This window comes from Haemaphysalis longicornis, unplaced genomic scaffold (assembly GCF_048455015.1).
Source record: "Haemaphysalis longicornis isolate Haplotype H1 unplaced genomic scaffold, Haemaphysalis longicornis Haplotype H1 scaffold_7, whole genome shotgun sequence".
In the NCBI taxonomy this organism is placed as follows: domain Eukaryota; kingdom Metazoa; phylum Arthropoda; class Arachnida; order Ixodida; family Ixodidae; genus Haemaphysalis; species Haemaphysalis longicornis.
This window is the reverse complement of record NW_027526422.1, coordinates 144,491,183-144,513,248: the sequence shown is the minus strand read 5'-3', so window position 1 is coordinate 144,513,248 and position 22,066 is coordinate 144,491,183. Positions and strand designations below refer to the sequence as shown.

At 49.5% G+C, this 22,066-nt stretch overlaps 1 protein-coding gene across 3 annotated transcripts in view; it reads left to right on the top strand.

The window, feature by feature from the left end:
* The window catches only part of LOC144147096 (uncharacterized), a 393,394-nt gene that overhangs the window by 204,665 nt on the left and 166,663 nt on the right, over window positions 1–22,066 (top strand). For all 3 annotated transcript variants that reach the window (XM_077679154.1, XM_077679153.1, XM_077679155.1), the window contains 2 exons: window positions 9,291–9,613; window positions 11,645–11,754. In XM_077679154.1, coding sequence (XP_077535280.1) covers window positions 9,291–9,613; window positions 11,645–11,754 — 433 coding nt within the window. The remainder of the gene's footprint in view (window positions 1–9,290; window positions 9,614–11,644; window positions 11,755–22,066) is intronic.

The window sequence follows — 22,066 nt, the reverse complement described above, 5'->3', positions numbered from 1 at the left end:
TTAATGGGCAAAGTTTGCTCGACGACTCTATAGGGGCCATTATACATTGCAACAAACTTTGGCGAGGTTCCGGGTGTAGGGCATGGCACGCAAAGCCAGAGATGTGAATCGGGCGTAAAGGTGGCAGCCGCGATTTAATCGTCGAGATAGTGCTTCTGGTCCTGTTGGTGTTCAGGTGTAGGTGAGCGGGCGAGCTGACGGCACTCTTTGGCATGGTCGGCTATTACTGAAATTGGTGCGAACTGAGTCGGATTTCGGCGATAGGGTAATATTGTCTGGACTGTGCATGGCGGCTCCTGCCCGTAGAGCAGAAAGAAAGGAAAGAATCCCGTCGTCGGCTGCATGGCCGTGTTGTAGACGACGTGACAACCGAGAGTATCACGTCCCAGTCACAATGATCCGACACCACGTGTGTAGAAAGTATATCACTCAAAATGCTTTTATATTGTTCTGTGATCCAATTATTCTGCGGGTGGTAATACATCGTATTTGGGTGAGCAATGCGGCATTCGCTGAGGAAGGCTTTGATGACTTCTGGCAGCAACACGTGACCTCGGTCACTGAGCAGTACTCGAGGAGCACCATTGGGATGTTTGAGGCACGTAACACGAAAGATGCGGCATGACGTGCAGTTGAAGTTACTAGCGCAGCGGTTTCTGAATAGCACGTAAGATGATCCAAGTCCACAATACCCCAGCTGCTGCCAGCAGTCGTGGGCAGCAGGTAACCGCAAAAGTTCATTCCGATGCGATTGAACGCTCTTACTGGGCAAAGTTGTGTCCTCAAATATCCAATATTGGCGGCAAAGGCCCGGATGAATCGGTGAAAATATGAAAAGAGCCCAATAAAGCTCCTAATGGCTATAATTGTGGTCATTTTGGGAAACTAGGCCACCGCGTGAAGCATAGTGGTGTCGAGAAGAATTCTCTTAGACACAATGTGGCTCAGTATGGTGAACTTTCGAGTACCAAAATGGCATTTCTTTATGTCGAGTAGCATGCTACCATTGGCAAGACAGGTAAAAACCTGCTCCAGGCGCATCAAATAACTGTCGAAGACAGGAAAGAACAGGACGATTTTATTGAGAAAACAGAGACAGGTTTTCCATTTCAGGCTACGCAAGATGATGTTTATCCTTCTTTCGAACCTAGCAGAAGTATTGCACAGGCCAAAGGGCACAACAATAAATACCTACAGGCTGTTACAAGTGATAAAAGCCGATTTCACACGATCGGCATCTCCAATGGGTACCAGCCAATCTCCAGACTGCAGATCAAGCCAAGAAAAAAAAATCGGTGCCTTGTAATCTGTCAAGGGCATCGTTGATGTGTTCTAGAGGGTAAACGTCTTTCTGCGTTATGCTGTAAAGACGGCGATGATCTGCGCGAAACGAAAGGAGCCGTCCTTTTTTGTTACAAGCACAACGGCAGACGGCCAGAGACTGTTGCAGAGCGGATTAAGCTACGCTTAGGCATGTGAGTTTCTTGCTTATCAAAATTGCAACGCTCATTAGGCGACACATGGTACGGTCGTTGGCGCCAAGGTTCGTGCAAGCCGGTATCAATGGAGTGAGCAACTTCAGACGTAAAGTCCAGCGCTGCATCCAAAGGAAAGCTAAACCAATATAGCTGTGCGAGGAGCCTCAGTCGTTGGTCTGGTCTCAGGACACTATCGATTCAAGCGCTAATGTCAGGAGGCAACGGGAGTGGGGCGGACCCGGCAGGACACAGTACAGCCACTGGAACGCATGGGTGAAAGTCGCCAGGTACGTCGGTGACAAGATATTGCCCGAGACGTTCGTCACAATAAAGGACCTCACGGTGTAGGAGACAAAAGGGCTGCAAGGACTTGGTAGTAACCATAATGGCGCTCGTCGTAGCATGAACGATAAGTATGGGGAAGGGCAGAGAAAGCGACTTTCGGTGAAGAAATAAAGTAGGCGGCATTAAAAAAGTACGGTTGGAACCGAAGTGCCGCAGAGCAGTACTACAGCGTCCCAGCGGTGAGGGCTGCTCATGTCTTGAGTTTCGAGGGGCTTTGCAGGGGCAGCGGACTGTAGGTCGTTGCAAGGCGCGTCAAACACACCATCGAGTTCTACTTGTTCACGCTCGCAGACGATAACAGCCCGATGGCTAGATAAAAAGTCCCAGCTTAAAATGATGTCATAGCAGAAGGAGGGTAGTTAGACGAACTCGAAGAGGTAAATGACGTTCTAGATTGTGAGGCGAGCCCTGCAGGCAGCCAACAGTGTAACCGTAGGTCAGTTGTGGTACATCAGAAAAATTGGGGCAGCAGCGTCGCAACTTTTAGATGCAACGCATCTAATGCTCGCTCCTCTGTCCTTCACGCGTCTGTCCGGCGTTGTCCGCACAGCTGCCACTCTCCTCCTCTCCTCTCTCCGATAGCGAACACTCTCTCCCAAACAGCTGCAGGTTGGCGCAGCTTGCTCTCACTCCGTTGCTAGGCGCCGGTGGGCGGCGTTGCGCATGTGCAGTACTCTCTCTCCGCGCTCTCCTCTCCTTCAGGCATGCCGCGCTACCACGGTTTCAGTTGACGGTCGTCCGCGTTATCCTTGCACACTCTCCCAGTACTCGACGATTGCTTAATGCAATCGTCGAGCCCCTGACTGTGCACATTACGGACCACAAGGCACTCATTCTCGTCTGCAATAAAGTCCTTACCTGAGCATACGTGTACTGTATGTGCATTGCATGGTGAACATGGAAAATTACCCCCACCTCCCCTTCGTGTGAGAATCCCTGCTATAAGCGTAATCAATACGATGGAAAACGCCAATAGAACTCCCCATGAGATGAGTTGCATAACACCAAGGTTCCCGCGAGGGGAGATGGGCGTAGTTTCTGCATGCACCTTCCTTGACATCGTACGGACCAGCCGCACTTGTATTAAATCAGCCGTAAATGCGGCATTTCGGCTCGGGATTCACAGTGCGCTCTTCATCGTCATGTCTGTCTGTAACCTGAGGGAGCGGTGAAAGAGCAGCGAAAATATTGGTTCAGAAATCGCACGGAAACCTTTCGTAATGTGGGCCCCGCTGCCTGGAGGCAAATAGTGTAGACCTCTAAAAGCATTCATTGCCAGCTGCCACTGCCCCAGCAGGTCTCGCACCTCCAGCGCCCACTTGCGTGCGTTTGAAATTCGAGGTTGCGGTCAATGCACCGGCAAAAGGAAAGGAATGGAAGTGATGGCTGCGCAAAGCTGAAACGGGTAAGCAGCCCAAAGAGCTACAGGCTGGCGGTGCAGGGGCCAGAGTAAGGAAGCAGGCCCACTGAGACTACGAGAGCAATAAAGCAGACCGGTGTCCAAGGGCATGATCGAGAAACATCGCATTGCGCATTTCTGTTGCGAAATTGCACTGAAGTCGAGCTTCAAGTAAGTGAGCGAGAGGGACGAGATGCCACTTGACTCCTAAAGACCCACAAATGGATCTACAGTTTTAGATGCAACGCATCTTAAGCTGTGCAGCTGTGCAGCAGTGGCGTAGAGGTAGAGCATCCGCCTCGCGTGCAGAAGGACAGTGGTCCGAATCTCGGTGCCGGACAATTCCCGCCGGATTAAAAAAAACGCGTATTGATGGAATTGCACAAAGGGGCTTGGGGTGCGGCCTGACCCCGGCTACCATTGCCGGTAACGCACTCCCTCACCAGAGAAGGATTGGCCACCCTGGTGTAGTAACGGCCACAACCTCCCATGAATACGCCAATTAACCCACGGCGCTCAGTCTCCAGTGGCTGCGAAGCAACAGACCACGGCGGCGGTCAGACCTGCGACGCAGCAGAGGGTGCTAAGAATCCCTGGATCCGGACAGGCCACCAATGGAATCTGAACCTGGCAACGTTTAACGTGTCAACCTTATCTAGCGAAGCGAGTCTGGAGGTGTTTTTCGAGGAACTAGAGGCCATCAAATGGGATGTAATAGGGATTAGTGGGGTTAGGAGGACAGGCGAAGCGCTTACGGTGCTGAAAAATGGACACGTCCTATGGTACCGTGGTCTAAAGGACAGAAGAGAACTTGGCGTGGGATTTCTAGTTCATAAAAGCATACCTGGCAACATAGAAGAATACTATAGCATTAATAAAAGGGCAGCAGGTCTTGTATTTAGGCTCCGTAAGAGGTACAAGCTCAAGGTGGTACAGGGCTACGCGCCCACATCCAGCCTAGACGACCAGGCACTAGAATACTTCTATGAAGATGTGGAATCGGCAATGGCTAAAGTAAAAACACCGTATACTGTAGTTATGGAGGACTTCAATGCTAAAGTAGTGAAGAATCAGGCTGGGGCCAAGGCAGTTGGAAACCATGGTCTGGGCAGTAGAAATAACAGGGGGAACCTACTACTTGAGTTTGCAGAACGGAATAACCTACGCATAATGAATACCTTCTTCTGTAAATGTGAGAGTCGGAAGTGGACGTGGAGGAGCCCGAATGGGGACAATAAAAATGAAATAGACCTCACATTATGCAATAACCCTGGCGTCGTGAAGGATGTGGAAGTGCTCGGAAGGGTAAGGTGCCGTGACTACCGTAGGGTTAGATCTAGAATTAGGCTAGATTTGACGAGAGACCATAACAAGCTAGTACGAATGTAGCTGATGAATGAGGTTTCAGTAAGACGTAAAGTAGAAGAATTCAGGATCGCGCTGCAGAAACGATATTTATGTCTTAACGAGGAATACGAGATTACGACACAGGAAGCAAGCGACAACCTTACACGTATTATCAAGGAGTGTGCAGTAGAAGTCGGGGGCACGATGGCTAGACAGGATACTGGTAAACCTTCACAGGAAACGAAATATCTAATTAGGAAACGGCAAACCATCACAATCTCCACCCCCGCTGACAGAATAGAACTAGCGGAGCTTTCGAAGTTAATCTATAGGCCTAAGACAGCTGAAATACGGATGTATATTATGGGGAGGATCGAATACGCCGTAAAGAACGGAGGTAGCCTGAAAGCAGTTAAGCGGCGTCTTGGCGTGTGGAAAAATCAGATGTATGCACTTAAAAATAAGCAAGGCAATTCCATCACAAATAGGGATAAAATAGTACAGTGGCCGAGGAGCTCTATAAGTATATGTACAGTAGCCGGGACATCCAGGATAATGCCGAACGAGAAAGTAGCTCAGAGGAGATAGACATCCCACCAGTAACGACCGAAGAAGTAAGGAAGGCCTTTAAAGAAATGAAAGGGGGCAAAGCACCTGCTGAGGATCAGATAACAGCAGACCTCTTGAAGGATGGTGGAGAAATTGTACTTGAAAACCTGGTAAGCCTGTATACGCAATTTTTAATGACCGCAAGTGTACCGGAATCTTGGAAGAACGCTAACATCATCCTAATCCATAAGAAAGGTGACATGAAGGACTTGAGAAATTATAGGCCGATCAGCCTACTGTCAGTCGTCTACAAGGTACTTACCAAGGTAATCGCTAACAGAATTTCTGCAACCTTAGATTTCAGTCAACCTAAAGAACAAGCAGGGTTCTGTAAAGGTTATTCAACAATGAACCTTATTCACTCGATCGATCAGGCGTTAGAGTGCGCGGAGTATACTGAACCCCTATATATAGCATCCATAGATTATGAAAAAGCATTTGACTCGATCCAAACCCTAGCAGTCATTCAGGCATTACGGAACCAGGGGGTAGATGAGCATTACGTAAAAATACTGGAGAATGTCTACAATTGGTCCACAGCTACCATCATCCTCCATAAGGAGAGCAGTAAAATTCCTATAAGGAAGGGCATCAGACAAGGAGACACAATCTCTCCAATGTTATTCACAGCATGTTTACAAGAAGTATTCAGAACGTTGGATTGGCAACAGGTGGGATTAAGGGTTAATGGAGAACACCTCAGTAACCCCAGATTTGCTGATGACGTTGCCTTGCTAAGGCAACTCGGGGGACGAATTGCAAAGCATGCTTTCTGCGCTGGACGAACAGTGTAGAACCGTGGGATTGAAAATTAATATGCAGAAAACCAAAGTAATGATCGATAACCTCGGGATAGCACATCAGTTTGCGATAGCGGGCGAGGCAGTGGCAGTGGTAAGCCAATATATCTACTTACGCCAAGTTGTGACCCTATATCCCAACCATGAGCAGAGACAATTAGAAGGATCGGAATGGGGTGGAGTACATACGGCAGACATTCTGAGATAATCAATAGCAGCCTACCATTGTCGCTAAAGAAGAAAGTGTATGACAGCTGCATCTTACCATTACTCACCTACGGGGCAGAAACTTGGAGGCTCACTAAGAGGGTTCAACGTAAATTGAGAACGACTCAGCGGGCAATGGAGCGGAAATCGATAGGTGTAACATTAAGGGATAAGAAGATAGCGGAGTGGGTCAGGGAACAAACGCGTGTTAAGGACATATTAGTAGAGATTAAGAAGAAGAAATGGACCTGGGCAGGGCATGCAATGCGAAGGCAAGATAACCGTTGGTCATTAAGGGTAACAAAGTAGATCCCTAGAGAAGGCAAGCGTTGCAGGTGCCGGCAGAAAGCTAGATGGGCAGACGAGACCAAGAAGTTTGCGGGGGGTAAATTGGTCACAGTTGCCACAGTTGGAGAATAATGGGAGAGGCCTTTGCCCTGCAATGAGCGTAGATAGGCTGGTAATGATGATGATGATGATGATGAGGATCTTATGCTCGCCGCTCTGTCCTTCCTCGTCTGTCCGGCGTTGTCCGCACAGCTGCGCCTCTCGTCCTCTCCTCTCTCCGATAGCGAACACTCGCTCCCTAACAGCTGGGGGTTGCGCAGTGCGCTCTCACTCCGTTCCTAGGCGCCAGTGGGCGGCGCTGCGCATGTGCAGTACTCTCTCTCTCTCCGCGCTCTCCTCTCCCTCGGGCGCTGTAAATATAAAGCGGCATGCCACGCTCCGACGGTCTCAGTCGACGGTTGTCCGCATTACGCTTGCACTCTCTCGGAGTACTCGACGATTGCTTGATGCAATCGTCGAGCTCCTAACTGCGCACTTGACGAACAACAAGGCAGTCATTCTCGTCTGCAATAAAGACCGCACCTGAGCATACGTGTACTGCATATGAATTGCATGGTGAAGATGGAAAATCACGCCCACGTCACCTTCGCGTGAGAAGCCCTGCTATAAGCACCTTGAATACGATGGAAAACGCCAATGGAACCCCCCATGAGATGTATTGCATCACACCAGGGTTCCCGCGAGGGGAGGTGGGCGTAACATTTTGTAATGTTGTTGTGTTTCCTCTTTCCCATCTCCTCGCGGTTGTCTTTCTGCTATTGTCAACATCATCACCAGTGTTGCAGAAAAAAGCAAAGAGGGCATGCCAAGGAAAGAATCGCCATCATCATGTGCTCGTGGAGGAAGAGGATTAAAGAGCATCTTCATTAGACGCACGGTCTTGAGTTTTGTTGCTTAAAATTCTGCTACCGTGAGCCACCGAAGGAACGGCCAAATTGACTAATGACGACAGTGCACCGTTACTTTGAGACACGTGATCTTGAGAATCTCCTGGAGCTCCTGATCCCGGAGGCTTTGAGCTCGAACGGCACCTGTCAAGGCTGGCAGCTCGACGCATCGGACCGACTATCTGCAAATGAGATATGTCCAGAAGCCTCGTCGTGGCCAGAGGACCATCCCTTTAGACATAGAGCCTACGAAGGACAGCAAAGTCACGCGCCTCCTGAAAACGCTCAGGGACACATTCTGGGCTGAATTATGTGAACTCACAAGACCAAGGAAGTCATTGTGGAATCACAAAATACAAGAATAAATATCCCTAAATTCCTACTTGAATCGCTTGTCGATGTACTTCACGTCAAATGAGATTGATGGACTGATGCGACATCACTTGGGGTTGGAATATTTAAAAACCATCAGGAAATCAGTGATAAAATATCGCAGATGAATTGATCCGTACAGACAATATGAACCAGTAAGGGACCAAGGGAAATCTTGTTCGGAGAAACCGCTGCTCAAGTCGTATGCGTCCAAGCATCGTGGAACCTGATGGTTACCTTTTCAGATGGACGATATAAGCTATGTGAGTGCCCTGACGCTTGACCCTTAGCGAAGACAATGGCAAATACCACCCCAGTGGCAGCACGCGACTTGAGTTCTTCTACAAGTGCCGCTGTTAGACTGTGTATATCATCGAAAAGGAAGCGTGGCGAAGCCTTAGCACAATGTCCTGAGCAGAAGCTATTTAGTTGTTGCAATGCCTCTTGTCATGAACCATCACGCCTTGAATACACCTTGAACTCAGTAAAACGAGCGACAATGCCAGACGGAGCACTGCTATCGGAATGACTGGACATCCTCAAAACAACAGTTCCCTCTGGAGAAAGGGAGTGAGGTCCCACTTTTTTAGAAACCGAGTTCAATGGCAAAATGTTCAGTCGCACACGCCATTCCGACCATGATATGTGAGCCGACTCAGACGCACGATAGTCCCCTATTTCTTCTGTGCAGTACAACAGAGTGTCGTACTTGCATCGCCGTTCTTAACAAAGACCATCATTAGGAAATGACATCGGTGCTCGAAACACCGTTGGAGAGTCACACGGCTCATCATTTTTGACTTAACGACATAATGGAATTCAACATCACTTCGAATCGGTATTTTATTTCCTTAAACTGTTTCCTTCACAACCATTTTCTCTGTACTTGTGTCTGCCGCATTGTAGCGGGCGGGCGGATGCTGCGGAAAAAGATAAAGAGGGCCGGCCTAGTAAAGGATCATCGCTGTCATGAGCTAGCGAATAAACAGGTATAATGAGCGTCCTGAGCAGCGGAATCGCCTTTGGCCCTGTTTCTTAACAACCAGTCCTTAACAACCAATTCTGCAGTCATCAACCCTACCTCAATCGCACTCCTTCACTTCGCTTCAGACTCTATTTATTGATTTATTTCCCACTACTCGCCAGGTTTGCGACAAGCAGGAATTGCAATACATAGTATTCGTATGCTACGAAAGAACCATCAGCACAAAAGTGCCGCTTGAAATTATGACTAACAGATTATATCCAACAGGAAAACAAGACAGGGGAGTAATATGGTGTACAAAGCAATAACCCGCTAATCAAGAAAACATCACTATATTCTTTGTGTGATTGTCGTCAGTAGACTGAAATAAAGACATAAGGAAGTAGTTCCTGCCTTTTCTGACATGAGGAAAGAGTGAATAATCTGGCACTATCGGTGTTGATGAATATGGGAGTGGCCATGAATTTTGCCCCTTTAGCTCTTCTCATTCGCTGTCTTGTCCTTGTCCTGCAGAAGTGCAGACGAAGCAACTAGCAAGGAGGGAGAGACCTCCTGCGAGTGCAGAGAGGATGCAGGCAGGCCAGTGAAGGAAGAGCAGGAGGAAGGAGCAACGGCAGCCCCCTCCGCTGTACCAACGCTGGAAATGGGGTTTGGAGCAGGAGGGCAGGCGGAGCGGCATACGACGGACTACTCTGGGGGGACGCATCTGGTGGTTGCGGCCCCCGTAGCGGCGCCGTCCATGGCACAAGGAAGCCTATCCCTGGTGGACTTCCAGGAGGTGGGGGGGGTGCCCAGTGGGCACTGCGGGACGGCCACCCCAGAGCTCACCCCCATCCGTGAGTGCGGCCTCCCTCCGACGTAATTTGATGTGTGTTCCTTTGGTGTAGGGCATGCTTTTGAGTAAGGAGAAATGTATGTCATTGGGGATTTTTGATCCACTGTGCAATGCCACAGCACAGGGAATTGCTTGCCCCCGCAACTCTCGCTCTGGCAGAGACTGTTGGACAGAAAAATAGGCCCGGATTTGTGCTCGGCGGATAATCCTGGAGGCAGCGCTTACGCTATGCTTCTTCCTCGCTTGTTGGTGCCGACGAAGGACAGTGGCAGAAGGGGGCGAATAGGTCTATTAGGAAAAGGCAATGATGCATAGAGTACTTCCGTCTCGTTAGCGTGCTGAATTATCCTGGTATAGATCTATTGATGATGCAGTTCGACAGGGGGTGTGCCGACGGTTTGTGGTAGCTAATCCGCGAAGCTGGCGGTATCGAGTGGTGCTTGCTTTTCTTAGTCACCAAATCGCAGGAAATGGCGTCACTGTAGGCTTTGATTGGTTGTCAGTTTGTTGACACTTTTCCTCGAGTGGGAAGATTGTTTCCTCGGCTGAGAGGGCAGTGGGGCTGGGAGGTGACGTGGTGTAGTCCGGATCAATGAGAGGGAAAACAGTCACCGCGAGTGGAGCGTGTCGGTGTTTGTGGCTGTGAGTTGGCACCATGTTCTTTGCCGATGTGTGTATGCTATGCTTCTTGGTGATCTGCGATATGATTGTCGGGGAGATGGCGATGGCGAGAAACGAAGGATGGTTGTGTACATGTGCGTCAGAATGAAGCGCTCTCGTCTCAATGCAGTGTTCCGATCACTTATTTTATGCACATAAAATAGACAGTTTCTGGACATCAGCTTTGTTCTCTTTGACTGCGCTAGCGGTACTCGGGTCATTGAAGGTAAACCAATTCAAGAACAGCAAATATACCAAGCATCAGACAATTATATCTTAATATCCCATCCTCTAATCCTCCTCCTGATATTTACGGGGCCTTTCAGAAGAGGCGGACAACTTCGCCTGCCCTCTCCCCAGTCTGTGAGTCTGGTAATGGTGAAAGCTTGTGGTGCATTGCTTCTCCTCTCTCCCCTTTTTAGATGCAAAGCAGCTCATGGCCGATCCTGTTCCCTCCGCCGTTGTGTGGGCGCCGTTGTGCGGCGTCCACACACCCAGTGCGCATGCTTGGCCAGGCGCCACTGATGATGATTGTGGTAGCTTGCCCCTAGGGATTGGCGAACCAAAGGATCCATCACGAGATAGCTTCGCGTTCAACCACCATCGTCATCTTCCCAATAGGGGAATACAGAGTACCACACCCCCACTGCGCATGCCTGGTCAGGCACCACTGATAATGATTGCTGCAGGATGATCCTAGGGACTGGCCAACCAAAGAATCCATCAGGAGATAGCTTCGCGTTCAACCACCGTCGTCATCTTCCTATACGGGGAACCCTGAGTAGTAAACGAGGCATTCCTCCTCTCTTCTCTGACGCTCCTCTCCTCTCCGGCATTCCTCCTCTTCGAAGCTCCTCTCCGGGATTGCGCAACAAATAGCAACACCTGCAGCTTAACGCGCGATAATGCGAAGGAGCTTAGGACTAGATACGTGACGGCGGCCGCAGCTTACTCCGCTGGGGGCGCCACTGTAGCTCCGCCGTATAAATGACAAGCGTGCGCTACGCTCCCCTTATTCTCCTCCCAAAACGGCGTGATCGAACTGAAATCAAATTGGAACTTCAGTCGACCCTATGGCTGCTTTGTATACTACTCAGGGTTCCCCTACGGGAAGCTGGTGAAATTTGTTTTTTTCCTGGCAGCAGCAAAGACCTCTTTTGTGTAATCTTGCCTAAACCATCCGGCCGTGTGTAGTGGTGCTTGTGGGTGGCATCACCATCTTTCTCGCTTGTTGGCGGAGTTCTCATAAGCAGTTGACAGGGGGAAAGCGATTCCTACGTTTCAACTTTTCCCTACCCCCTGTCTTGTCCGGCATAACGGTGGGGCAGTGCGGGTGCTCAAGTCCATGTGCGCTTTCCTTCTTCCTTTCTAGACCACCTGGGTCGCCTGGACGGGAAGGTACTGTCGGCGGTGGCAGAGAAGGAGGCCCTGAAAACCGATACTCTGCGCACACCCTCCAAGGACTGCGCACACCTGGCTGAGGTTAGCAGGGGCCGTCTCTGTGCAAATGTGCGCCTGCTGTATTCAATCTGCATGTGCTGAGGGGGGTACTGCATTTCAAAAAGGATAGCTTGACCAGGTCTTCTGGGGATGGAAACCCATGCTTCGTAGCTGCTTCTGTGATGAAGGTTAAAAAGGAAACAGGACACATTGCTTTCCTCCGTCAGAAGCATAGCGCATACATAATCTGTCATATTGAGAATTGTTGCTAGAGTTTCTGCTCATTCTTCTCCCTAATCCCTGGCGTAGCCATGTGTGCCATTAGTTACTATAGAGTAGATTGTTTGCCTCTTCCCTTCCATCACATATACAGTAGTTCGGTCTTTTTGGTACACAATAGTTCTCCAAAAGTGCTGAGTAACTGATTGATCAACACATTCGTGATTAGTGCCCTATACATGTAGGCGCTATTATGAATCAGGGACAGTAGTTCTGTTGTTACAGCAGATTACCCTCCAGATACGGCCTGTGGGTTCTAATTTCTAGTGTCGCTTTGAGGCAAGTGACACAAACTCTGATATAATCTTCTTCCATATTCTGGACTGCACAGTGACATAAGATCTGTGTGCCAAACCGTGAAAAACAACTTAGCGATCAGCAAATGGGGCTGTTACTGCAAGGGTTAAATTGTGGTGTCAGAACCCAAGTGTTCTGGGTTTGTGCCACACAGATGACCCACCACTTTGTTTCTCAAGTTTTCAATAAATGAATGCACACAATGCTGGAAAGAAATTTCCTACCCCACGGCTCCTTTTGTGCAAGAAACGTGGCAACCACGATTGCGTGGCATGTTTCACACCTCGGTTGAGCAATGCAGCCCAGTCGAACTTAATCTTTAACCTTCCACTAGGGTACTCTTCGTAGCTCATGTGCATCATTAGCTTAGGGAACTCAAACTTGCGTGGAACGAATTCGTTTGGCCTTATGGAACACCCTTTCGGTGCTGCCATTGGCCACTGGGAAGGCATGCCTTTGAGTGGTACCTTACTCTCTTTCACTGCTACAACTAGAAACAATTGTTGCTACTGTAGAAATTTGTTCCCGTGCTTGAAATCATTAGGTCAGATTAGATCTCGGTTTTATGTTGCAGTCTGCTTATCTTTATTGCGGGGCCGCGGAGAAAAACTTAGGGTGGCAAGACCTAAATAGGGGATTATTTTAGGACATAACAGATTTCTGTGAAGGATTCGCAAAGTTCGCAATATGTCAAAGGGCTTTGACTGCATTTTTACCCGCCAAACAGAGGTGACGAGAGGTGATGCCCATTGTGCGATTATCGGAAAATATAACGTAAAGGCGCTCAATCACTGCGTGTGTTCAATGCGCAAGCAACCACAGTGCTTAAAAATTATCAACGTATCAATTGCATCTTTGCGAGGTTGATGCGTTTAGAAAGAAGGCAATGCCTTGTATAGCAGAAAGCGTTGGGAGTGATTAGGAAACAAATGGCTTCCAACCGACGCTGTGAAGGGGGTTGGAAAGTAGAGCTTTAAACGACACCCACGACAATTGCCCATGCGACTTCGCTTGAATTAACACACGTGAAACGAGTGAAAGAGTGAAACGTGAGATTCTGCCAGCCGTTACCTGGAATTCGCGGGGGCAGCGTCCAGAACGCTGCAGCAGCGTCCAGAATGCAGCAGCATCGTCGGCAACGGCCGGGCTATAGGGACCGGGCGGCGTTGTATTGCATTACCGTCGCCGCCGCTGTGTCGAACCGCTCGTCAGTGGAATGCTAGTGGCGGTCAGCGCAGCGTAGTTGTACAATGCTTGCTGTCATTCTGCTGCGGTGTGGTTGGCAAAGTGTGAATAACCACAAGGACTTCTTTGAGATTGGTAAATCCTGAAAGTGACGGGACCTTTACGACGCATGCCACGTGTATTATTTACGCCGATACTCAGTAATTACGATTCGCAGACGACGCTGAATGCACTTAGCTGGAAGTCAAGGTGGAAGGTTAAGTCCGTTCCTTCGTGCAAATCTTTCATGCCTGCATGCAGTTTGGCGTATCGAGGAATACATTGCAGGTAAATACTGCTGCAAATCCGGTGTGTGGAGCCGATACAGGGATTCTGCTGCGCTGTTTTTTGGCAATTGATGACGAGATGGCGTCGTGCACACGCAAAAGACAAAATCGGGGTGGTGCCTACTCAGATTTACCCCAAAACAGAGATTGTGATAGACGACGCTCCGTAACTTTCTTAACTACGGTAGAAACGTGTTTACTTTCACAGAAATGTTTTTACTACACCCATTGGGAATCGTGTGCAGAAACAATACCGCATCATAGTAGAACGTCATTGGTTGTGGAAAAGCATTGCTTTATATGGGTTGCAATGATTGTTGGCTAGTTGGTAATGGTTTTGCAGAAAACAATGCCTGCGTGGCTGAATTAGAATAGACGTGAGGGCACCGAAAACCTGCGGTGAGTTTCACAACCGATTCATGCGGTCGAGTTTTACCAGCTTCGACCTACGCTTGAAAAATGAAGCACTGTCTAACGATGGTGACGGTTTATCACAAAGCGTTCTCGCGTGGGTTTCCTTTGTTACCTACTGCATTTAAACGTTGACTAGTGAAGCTTTGAATTTGACTAGGAACATTTTTGTCTTCTGATCGCAGCGTCTTTGACTTTGACCCTTTCGCATTCTGTTTCGCACGAAGAAAGCTGCGCGTTAAACCGCTGTCATCGTTAGGCGGAGGGCTGAATAATTTTGCTGCAGACTTGGCACTTTCGTGACCCCTCTCCATATCCTAACTGCTTCCAGCGTGTAGAAAATGCGTCTGTGCTGGAGGACTAGGCCTGATGCACCCCTATTTGAGGGAACAAGTAGCGCGTTTTTTTTTCGCGGGGCATTAGACGATTTTTAGGCACTCGGCCAAGAATACATTAAGAACAAAAAAAAACATAAGCACGTGTGTTACCCATCGGTGCCAGCTTTTATTCTCCCTCAGGAGGTAAAATGGGAAGGGCAGGGGGAGTGGTATGTAGCTTGTGCTGTTGGGTGGTTGAATAACATTGGCTCTTGATAAAAGGACCACTACAAACTTAGGAGTTCGGCCGGAGCTCTCAGGCTCCAATACTGTCACTGAAGAAAACGAAGGCACAAAGCTAACGGTTACAGAAAGAAAGTGTAAACTGCGGCCACGTTTCTATGACCACACGGTAATCGATCTCGTACGTAAGTGCCTTCCTCTTCAAAGCACACGTATCGAGGTATCCCACCGTTAGGGCTGGCGAGCAAACCGCAGCCATTGAAACCAGTGAAGATAATTTAAATTGGTATAAATATATACTAACAGTAATACTCTTATTCCTACTGAGATTGAGCAAAGCCAGGTGTAGAGCGCCGCAAAAGCGCTCATGTCAATGTAGCCCGCTCCCAAACTTAGAAGCGCCCTGTAAGTTTACGCAGCCGTTAGTGCTTTTAAGGAGAAATAAAAAATAATAATAGTAGTTTTATTCGTACTCCGAGCAGGTGAAGCCAAGCGTGGATCGCTGCGAAACATGCGGATGTTATTAGCCCGTACCCAACTTTAGACGCGTCCGAAAAAACTACGGGGATGTTAAGCACCTAGGAGCCCAACACATCTGTCCAGACTTCACTTCACCGGGCATATCCGCTCACACCACCACCAATACATTGAAAGCACCGAAGAAAATAGGGCAAACATAACTGAAGGCTGCGTAGTCCAATGCACCGGCTCATTCACTAACAACGAGAGCGCCGAGTGGTGGCGCCACCCGTCCAGCTGCACGGTCCCATAGCGGCGGACGCCAACGCTGTAGCCCGGCTGCATGTATGATTCTTTCTCCCGGCTGTGAGTAGGGACAAAGAAAACAGAGAGCATCGTCTTGCGAAGGGTGAGCAAGCTGAACTTGGCCATCCTTATGTGCTATCGTGAAGCTACACCACCGCGCGACACAAGCGCAGACACCGAAACAATCCGGCATGGGAGCTTAGTAGTTCCCACTTATACCAATTTAAACAAGGTATTTTAGAAAGTTGGAGAATTGCAAGAGAGCTTAGGGAACTTTTACAATCGCTATTTATCGGAATCAGTTTCAACTTTCGCCTTTTGTACTATCTCATAAAACACAACCGAATTGGTATTCATCAATTTAGAAAACCTATTATTATTAGTGGTAAGCATAGCTCAAAATGTAGCGTTTCTCTTGCGTCCAGATGTCTGCATGTGGTCTTTACTTTTTTCCCCGCCCTGCAAACCAATCATTGACGTATCTTTGCCTTACGACAACTTAATTCCGTTGAGTGCGGGCTACCCGGATGTGCTGTCGAACAAGTTAATCAACCCGTGCGAAGGAAGCTCGCAATGGTCGCGAAACTACGCCACAACAGGCCCCAAACTACCGCCCCTAAAGCATACGACAAAGCAGTACCGCCGACGCGGCAGCTGGTGAGCAGGCAAGTCCGCGCCTGGACGCTGGGTAAATTCGCCGCGCCATCTACACTGTGCTCCGTGAGTGAAACCCTCCGCACCCTCACCTCCGAAACCGACTCCGCCGCGTTGGGAGTTTATTGGCCCCCACGCATGTTGAAAGATTTGCTAGTCTCCCGTCCGGCTGCCGCGAAGGGGGCTCCTCCATGATGCACGCAGCGGTGGCCCTGCAGGCAATCGGAGCGCTGTGGGCCAGTCCGGCGCGGAGAGCAGTGCGGCGGACGGCGCTCTGCTGCGCTGCCTTCATGGGTCTCGGTGTTTTCAGCCGATTTTAACTGTGTGTTTTCGTCCTCTTCCCTTTTTTGTCTACAGAACAGATTAGGCAAATAAATTGATTCGTGCGAATACAAATATTTTTTTACCGAAGTGAGAATTGATGGGAGTATGTTTTCGTGTATTACGAAGGGAATCCGGTCGCTGCGTTGTCCTCTATACCATCTTCCGGGCAGAAAAAAGCTTCCACACATACTCAAGGGCATCGGAAACACTCTCGTCACGGCCTCTTGTTCTAACTGGGGCACTTTACGCGGAATTTCGACTTGTTACATTACGAAGAGGAGTTTGTGTGTATACCAACTGCCATGGATATGTAAACGCGTGAAAACATTTGTGTGGTGTGTGGGCGCTTCGGAAATTCTTTTGTGATGCTGTGGAACCTTCCTTAGTTTTTTCATTTTCCTGCTCATTTTTATTACCCTAAAGGCCCTTGCATACAGGGGGGGAACAAGAGATTTGCACAATACACTCTAAGAAGCAGAATGTAGATTCACTAAAAGTGTTAAAACAGTACACAATACTTCTCTCTGTTTGGGTGTCAAATAAATGCTCTGAAGCTTGAACGGGATCTGACTAGTTCGCCTCGTTCATTATTTTTGCCCCGTCGCATGTTTTCTCAGCCTCCCCAGTTCGTAATATGGGCTAAATGTTATTGCCGAATAAAAATATTCCGTGTGTACACATTGATACGATTTTTGCCTCTTCCGTTAAGATGTAGAAAGTGGGTACTATAAAACCTTTGAATTTGCGCGAATAAATTTTTTTAATTCCACGATTATCAAAATTCGCTAACTTAAGGAATACGCGCAACCTATTTTCTATAAAAGTATGCTGCAAAACGGTAACTGCGCTTGCATTATTCATTGCACAGATCTTTATTTTGATTGCCCGCATACTCGGAGTGAATCGCACTACGCAAGCGGGGAAAGCAACAAGGGATATTATTTGGGCTATGGCCCATCACTTTATTTGCGGCCACAACAGCGAATACTTCTGTTCGGGCCAATAATTTTATTAACGGCTGTATAAAGGAGGAGCAGGAGGAATAAACTTTATGCGAGCCTTAGGTGCTGCTGTCTGGGCACCCGCCTGGTGGGGGGTTTCCTCTAGTCCTGGGTACCCTGGCCTGCACTGGCCACCCGGGCCCTCTCTACCAGGCTACGCTGGGAGGAGAGGTCGGAGCTGGTCAGTTGTGCCACAAACTGCTCGTAAGTAGGTTGGGAATTGGGAGTAAGGGACGGGGTTTGTTGACACCCCGATACCAGATGGTATAGGGTGCCAGGAAGGGGGCAGTATTTGCAAGATGCGGGGTAGAAGGTGGGGTACATTGCATGGAAAGGTATTGTGTGGGTAAAGGTTTGTTTGTAGTCGCCGGAGTATTGTACCTTCGGTTCTAGATAGGTGTGGGTGGGGTGCTGGGTATTGTTGGCGCCCATGCCGGTAGTGGGCGAGTATAAAAAGAGAACTTTTTGGGGCCTATTTAGTCCAGTGACCATATTCCTTGCTTTGCTCCACCTTCGAGTTATTTAGAAATGGATCAAAGCATTTCACTAAAGCTTTTTCCCCCTTTTTTTAGAGATAGCCTGGTCGGCAACATATCGACCACCTTCAATGCATGACCTTCGGCGATAACGCAGTAGTGTTCAGATTTAATTGGAACAAACACTGTACTGTATGTGGTGCCACCGGGCCCTGTTTGAACGTGGTCTCACTTTCTCAATGTTGCGCCAAAGAAGGGTTCCAGTGGCGGTAGTGAAACGGCTACTCTCGTTGCAGCGATTTCATCCTTCAGCCTCACTCGCGAAGGTCAGCGGCCACAAATAGGCTCCGTAGCCCCATTCGCGAGAACTCCGCGAGCAATATAAAGAGCCTAATGATAGTTCTATCGCAGCTTAAAATCGGAGCTGATGTACCTCGTGCCACTGGATTTTACCGCTATAATGGGTGACAGACACGGAACGCGCCCGCTCTCCGCGGCAGTAGCGCGCGGCGCAGACGGGCCGGTGGCCGCTCTCGCTCCAACCGCTGCGGAACTCCAATTGCTCGCAGCGCCCTCTGCGCAGAGCTGTGGGTGCATCAGCGGTGAGGACAAGCCTTTCCATGGAGAAGACACGCGGACGGCAGACTACCAAATATTTCTAGGAACCATAGTTCGGTGGTAGAGGAAGAAATCGTTGCTTTAAAACTGGTGGTTCTAGCAGGGAATCGACAGGGCAAATTTTAAAAATAGAGTTGCTTCCTGATGTGGGGAATAAGGCTCAGGTGTTGTTGGGGCACATCATTGCAGAGTGTTCCGGTCTGCCCGCCTTCCAGTTTTGTTGGCCACGCTTCTAGTTATATAGTTTTCTCAGCGGTCACCTTTCAGTATCATTGTGAAGTCGAAAACATTGCCCGGGGAAGGACGCGACAAACGAGGAACGTCAATCCGCTAAGCTGATGTTCCCTTTCTTAGCAGGCCGTATATATATATCTATATGTGTATATATATATGTATATATATATATATATTGTAAAGGAGATACTCGACGTTCCTATAGAACGATCGGTTTGTTTATTCGTGGGCGAGGCGTCAACGCAGGAGGAGCGAACCGAACCGACCAGCTTTACGCGAGGCTGAGCATGAACGAGAGCGTCCTCTTCCTCGTCGCCATCCGGCGCATACCCACATATGGCGATTTGCCCGTTATCGCTTAAGCCCGTCACATTTCCATGTAAGCTACATACATACTTGCTACAATACCCCCGTCGGAAAGGGGAAGCCATCCTGGCGACCTAAGGCGTACACGATACGAACGGGTCATAGTAGGGCTTTAGCCGCGCAACATGAACTGTCTCACGCCCCCGACGGCGGCGGTCTGAAGTGGCCGTTAAAGGTTCAACAACGTATTTGACGGGGGATGTTCGCTCCACAACCCGGTAGGGGCCGTGGTATTGCGACACAAATTTCGGCGACAGTCCGGGAGTCGGGCACGGTACGTAGAGCAACACGAGTGATCCGTTCTGGAAAGTTGGAGCTGTGACAGAAACATCGTGACGTGCTTTCTGGCGCTGCTGGTCTTCCGATGTGAATCGGCGATCAAGCTGGCGACATTCCTCGGCGCGCCGAGCGACGTCTGAAACTGGCATAAATTCGGAGGCGTCAGGTCGGTATGGCAGTATAGTGTCCAGCATGCATGAAGGCTCACGGCCGTAGAGCAAAAAGAACGGCGAAAATTATGTGGTCGTCTGCTTAGCTGTGTTGTAAGCATACGTCACGAAAGGAAGAACGAGGTCCCAATTGGAATGGTCCGAGGAAATGTACATTGCGATCATATACCCCAGTGTGCGGTTGAACCGCTCCGTCAGACCATTTGTCTGTGGGTGGTATGATGTGCTTTTGCGGTGGACAACGTTGCATTCAGCTAGAAGGGTCTCCACGACGTCGGATAAAAACGCGCGACCTCGATCACTGAGTAGCTCGCGAGGAGCACCGTGGCGGAGAATGAACCGCTGAAGGAGAAAGGACGCTACTTCTCGAGCCGTGGCCGCCGGTAGAGCAGCTGTTTCAGCATAACGCGTTAGATGATCAACGGCGACGATGATCCAGTGGTTACCGGCAGCTGTGTTGGGAAGTGGGCCGTAGAGATCAATGGCCACTCTGTCGAAGGGACCCGCTGGACAGGGCAACGGCTGAAGTGGAGCGCTGGTGTGCTGCGGAGGAGTCTTGCGCCGTTGACAGTCTGGGCAAGATTTAACAAACTTCTTCACAAAGGTATACATCCCCCGCCAGTAGTAGCGAAGTTAAGGCGCTCGTACGTTTTCAGAACCCCAGCGTGAGCACACTGCGCGTCATCGTGAAAGGAAGAGCAAATTTCCTTGCGTAGGTGGCCAGGAATCACCAGGAGCCATTTTTGACCATCGTTGTGGTAGTTGCGGCGGTATAGGAGTTCGTCACAAACGGTGCAGTGGGCAGCTTGTCGGCGGAGTGATCGTGGAGCAGCGTTTGCCAGCGGGCGTGAAAGATACTCGAGAATCGAGGTGATCCACGGGTCCTTACGCTGCTCAGCAGCCATGTCCGCTATGGCGAGAGGCGCCAGGATGTTATCTGCCGTCGACAAGCTCGCGACGTCCGATGGAAGCGGGGAGCGAGAAAGGGCGTCAGCGTCGTTATGCTTGCGTCCTGACCGGTACACAACACGGATATCATACTCTTGAAGGTGGAGGGCCCAGCGGGCGAGGCGACCGGAGGGATCCTTTAGTGAAGACAACCAACAAAGAGCATGATGATCCGTCATGACTTCGAACGGGCGTCCGTACAGGTAGGGGCGAAACTTGGTGATGGGCCAAACGATAGCGAAACATTCCTTCTCTGTTACAGAGTAGTTCGTTTCCGCCTTCGTCAATGTGCGACTCGCATAACTGACTACATATTCCTCATAGCCGTCCAGTCGTTGGGCGAGGACTGCGCCTAATCCCACACCGCTGGCATCGGTGTGGAGTTCGGTTGGTGCGCGTGGATCGAAATGTCTGAGTATGGGTGGCGACGTAAGGAGGCGGTGTAGCCTCAGAAAAGTGTTTTCGCAATCAGAGGACCACTCTGAAATTTCCCCACTCCCACCGAGAAGTTGCGTGTGGGGAACAATGATAGAGGCAAAGTTCCGTACAAAGCGCCGGAAATAGGAGCAGAGGCCGATAAAGCTTCGCAGGTCCTTCATTGTAGTCGGCTTTGGGAACTGCGCCACGGCACGGAGCTTCGCTGGATCCGGGAGGATGCCGTCTTTTGAAGCCACATGGCCCAAAATGGTGAGTTTCTGAGAAGCGAAGCGGCACTTTTTAAGGTTCAGCTGCAAACCGGCGGAAGTAGGGCATTTCAATACTTGTTCCAGTCGTGTTAGGTGGGTCGTAAAATCTGGTGAGAACACGACGATGTCGTCTAGGTAGCAAAGGCACATTTTCCATTTCAGACCACGTAATACGTTGTCTATGATTCGTTCGAATGTCGCGGGCGCGTTACAGAGTCCGAATGCATGACATTGAACTCGTAGAGTCCATCTGGTGTTACGAATGCTGTTTTAGAACGATCCGCGTTGGCCATGGGCACTTGCCAGTAGCCGGACCTCAAATCCAATGATGAGAAGTACTCGGCCCCTTGCAAGCTGTCAAGAGCGTCATCAATGCGGGGCAGCGGGTAAACGTCCTTGCGAGTTATTTTGTTGAGACGTCTATAATCCACGCAGAACCGGATAGATCCATCTTTTTTCTTTACAAGGACCACAGGAAAAGCCCAAGGACTCATCGATGGTCGAATGACATCGTGTTTTAGCATGTCCTCCACGTGTTCCTCAATGACACGACGGTCGGTGGAGGACACACGATACGGTCGCTGTCGCAATGGTGCGTGGGTGGCAGTGTCGATCTGATGCGAAACAGTTGACGTGCGGCCCAAAGGAGTGTGATGACAGTCGACTGACATACTGAAGCGTCGTAGAATGGTCAATAGTTGGTCACGTTGGGTCGAAGTAAGGGCGTCGTCGATAGCGTTGAGACACATAGTCGCATCAGGCGAGATATCACCTA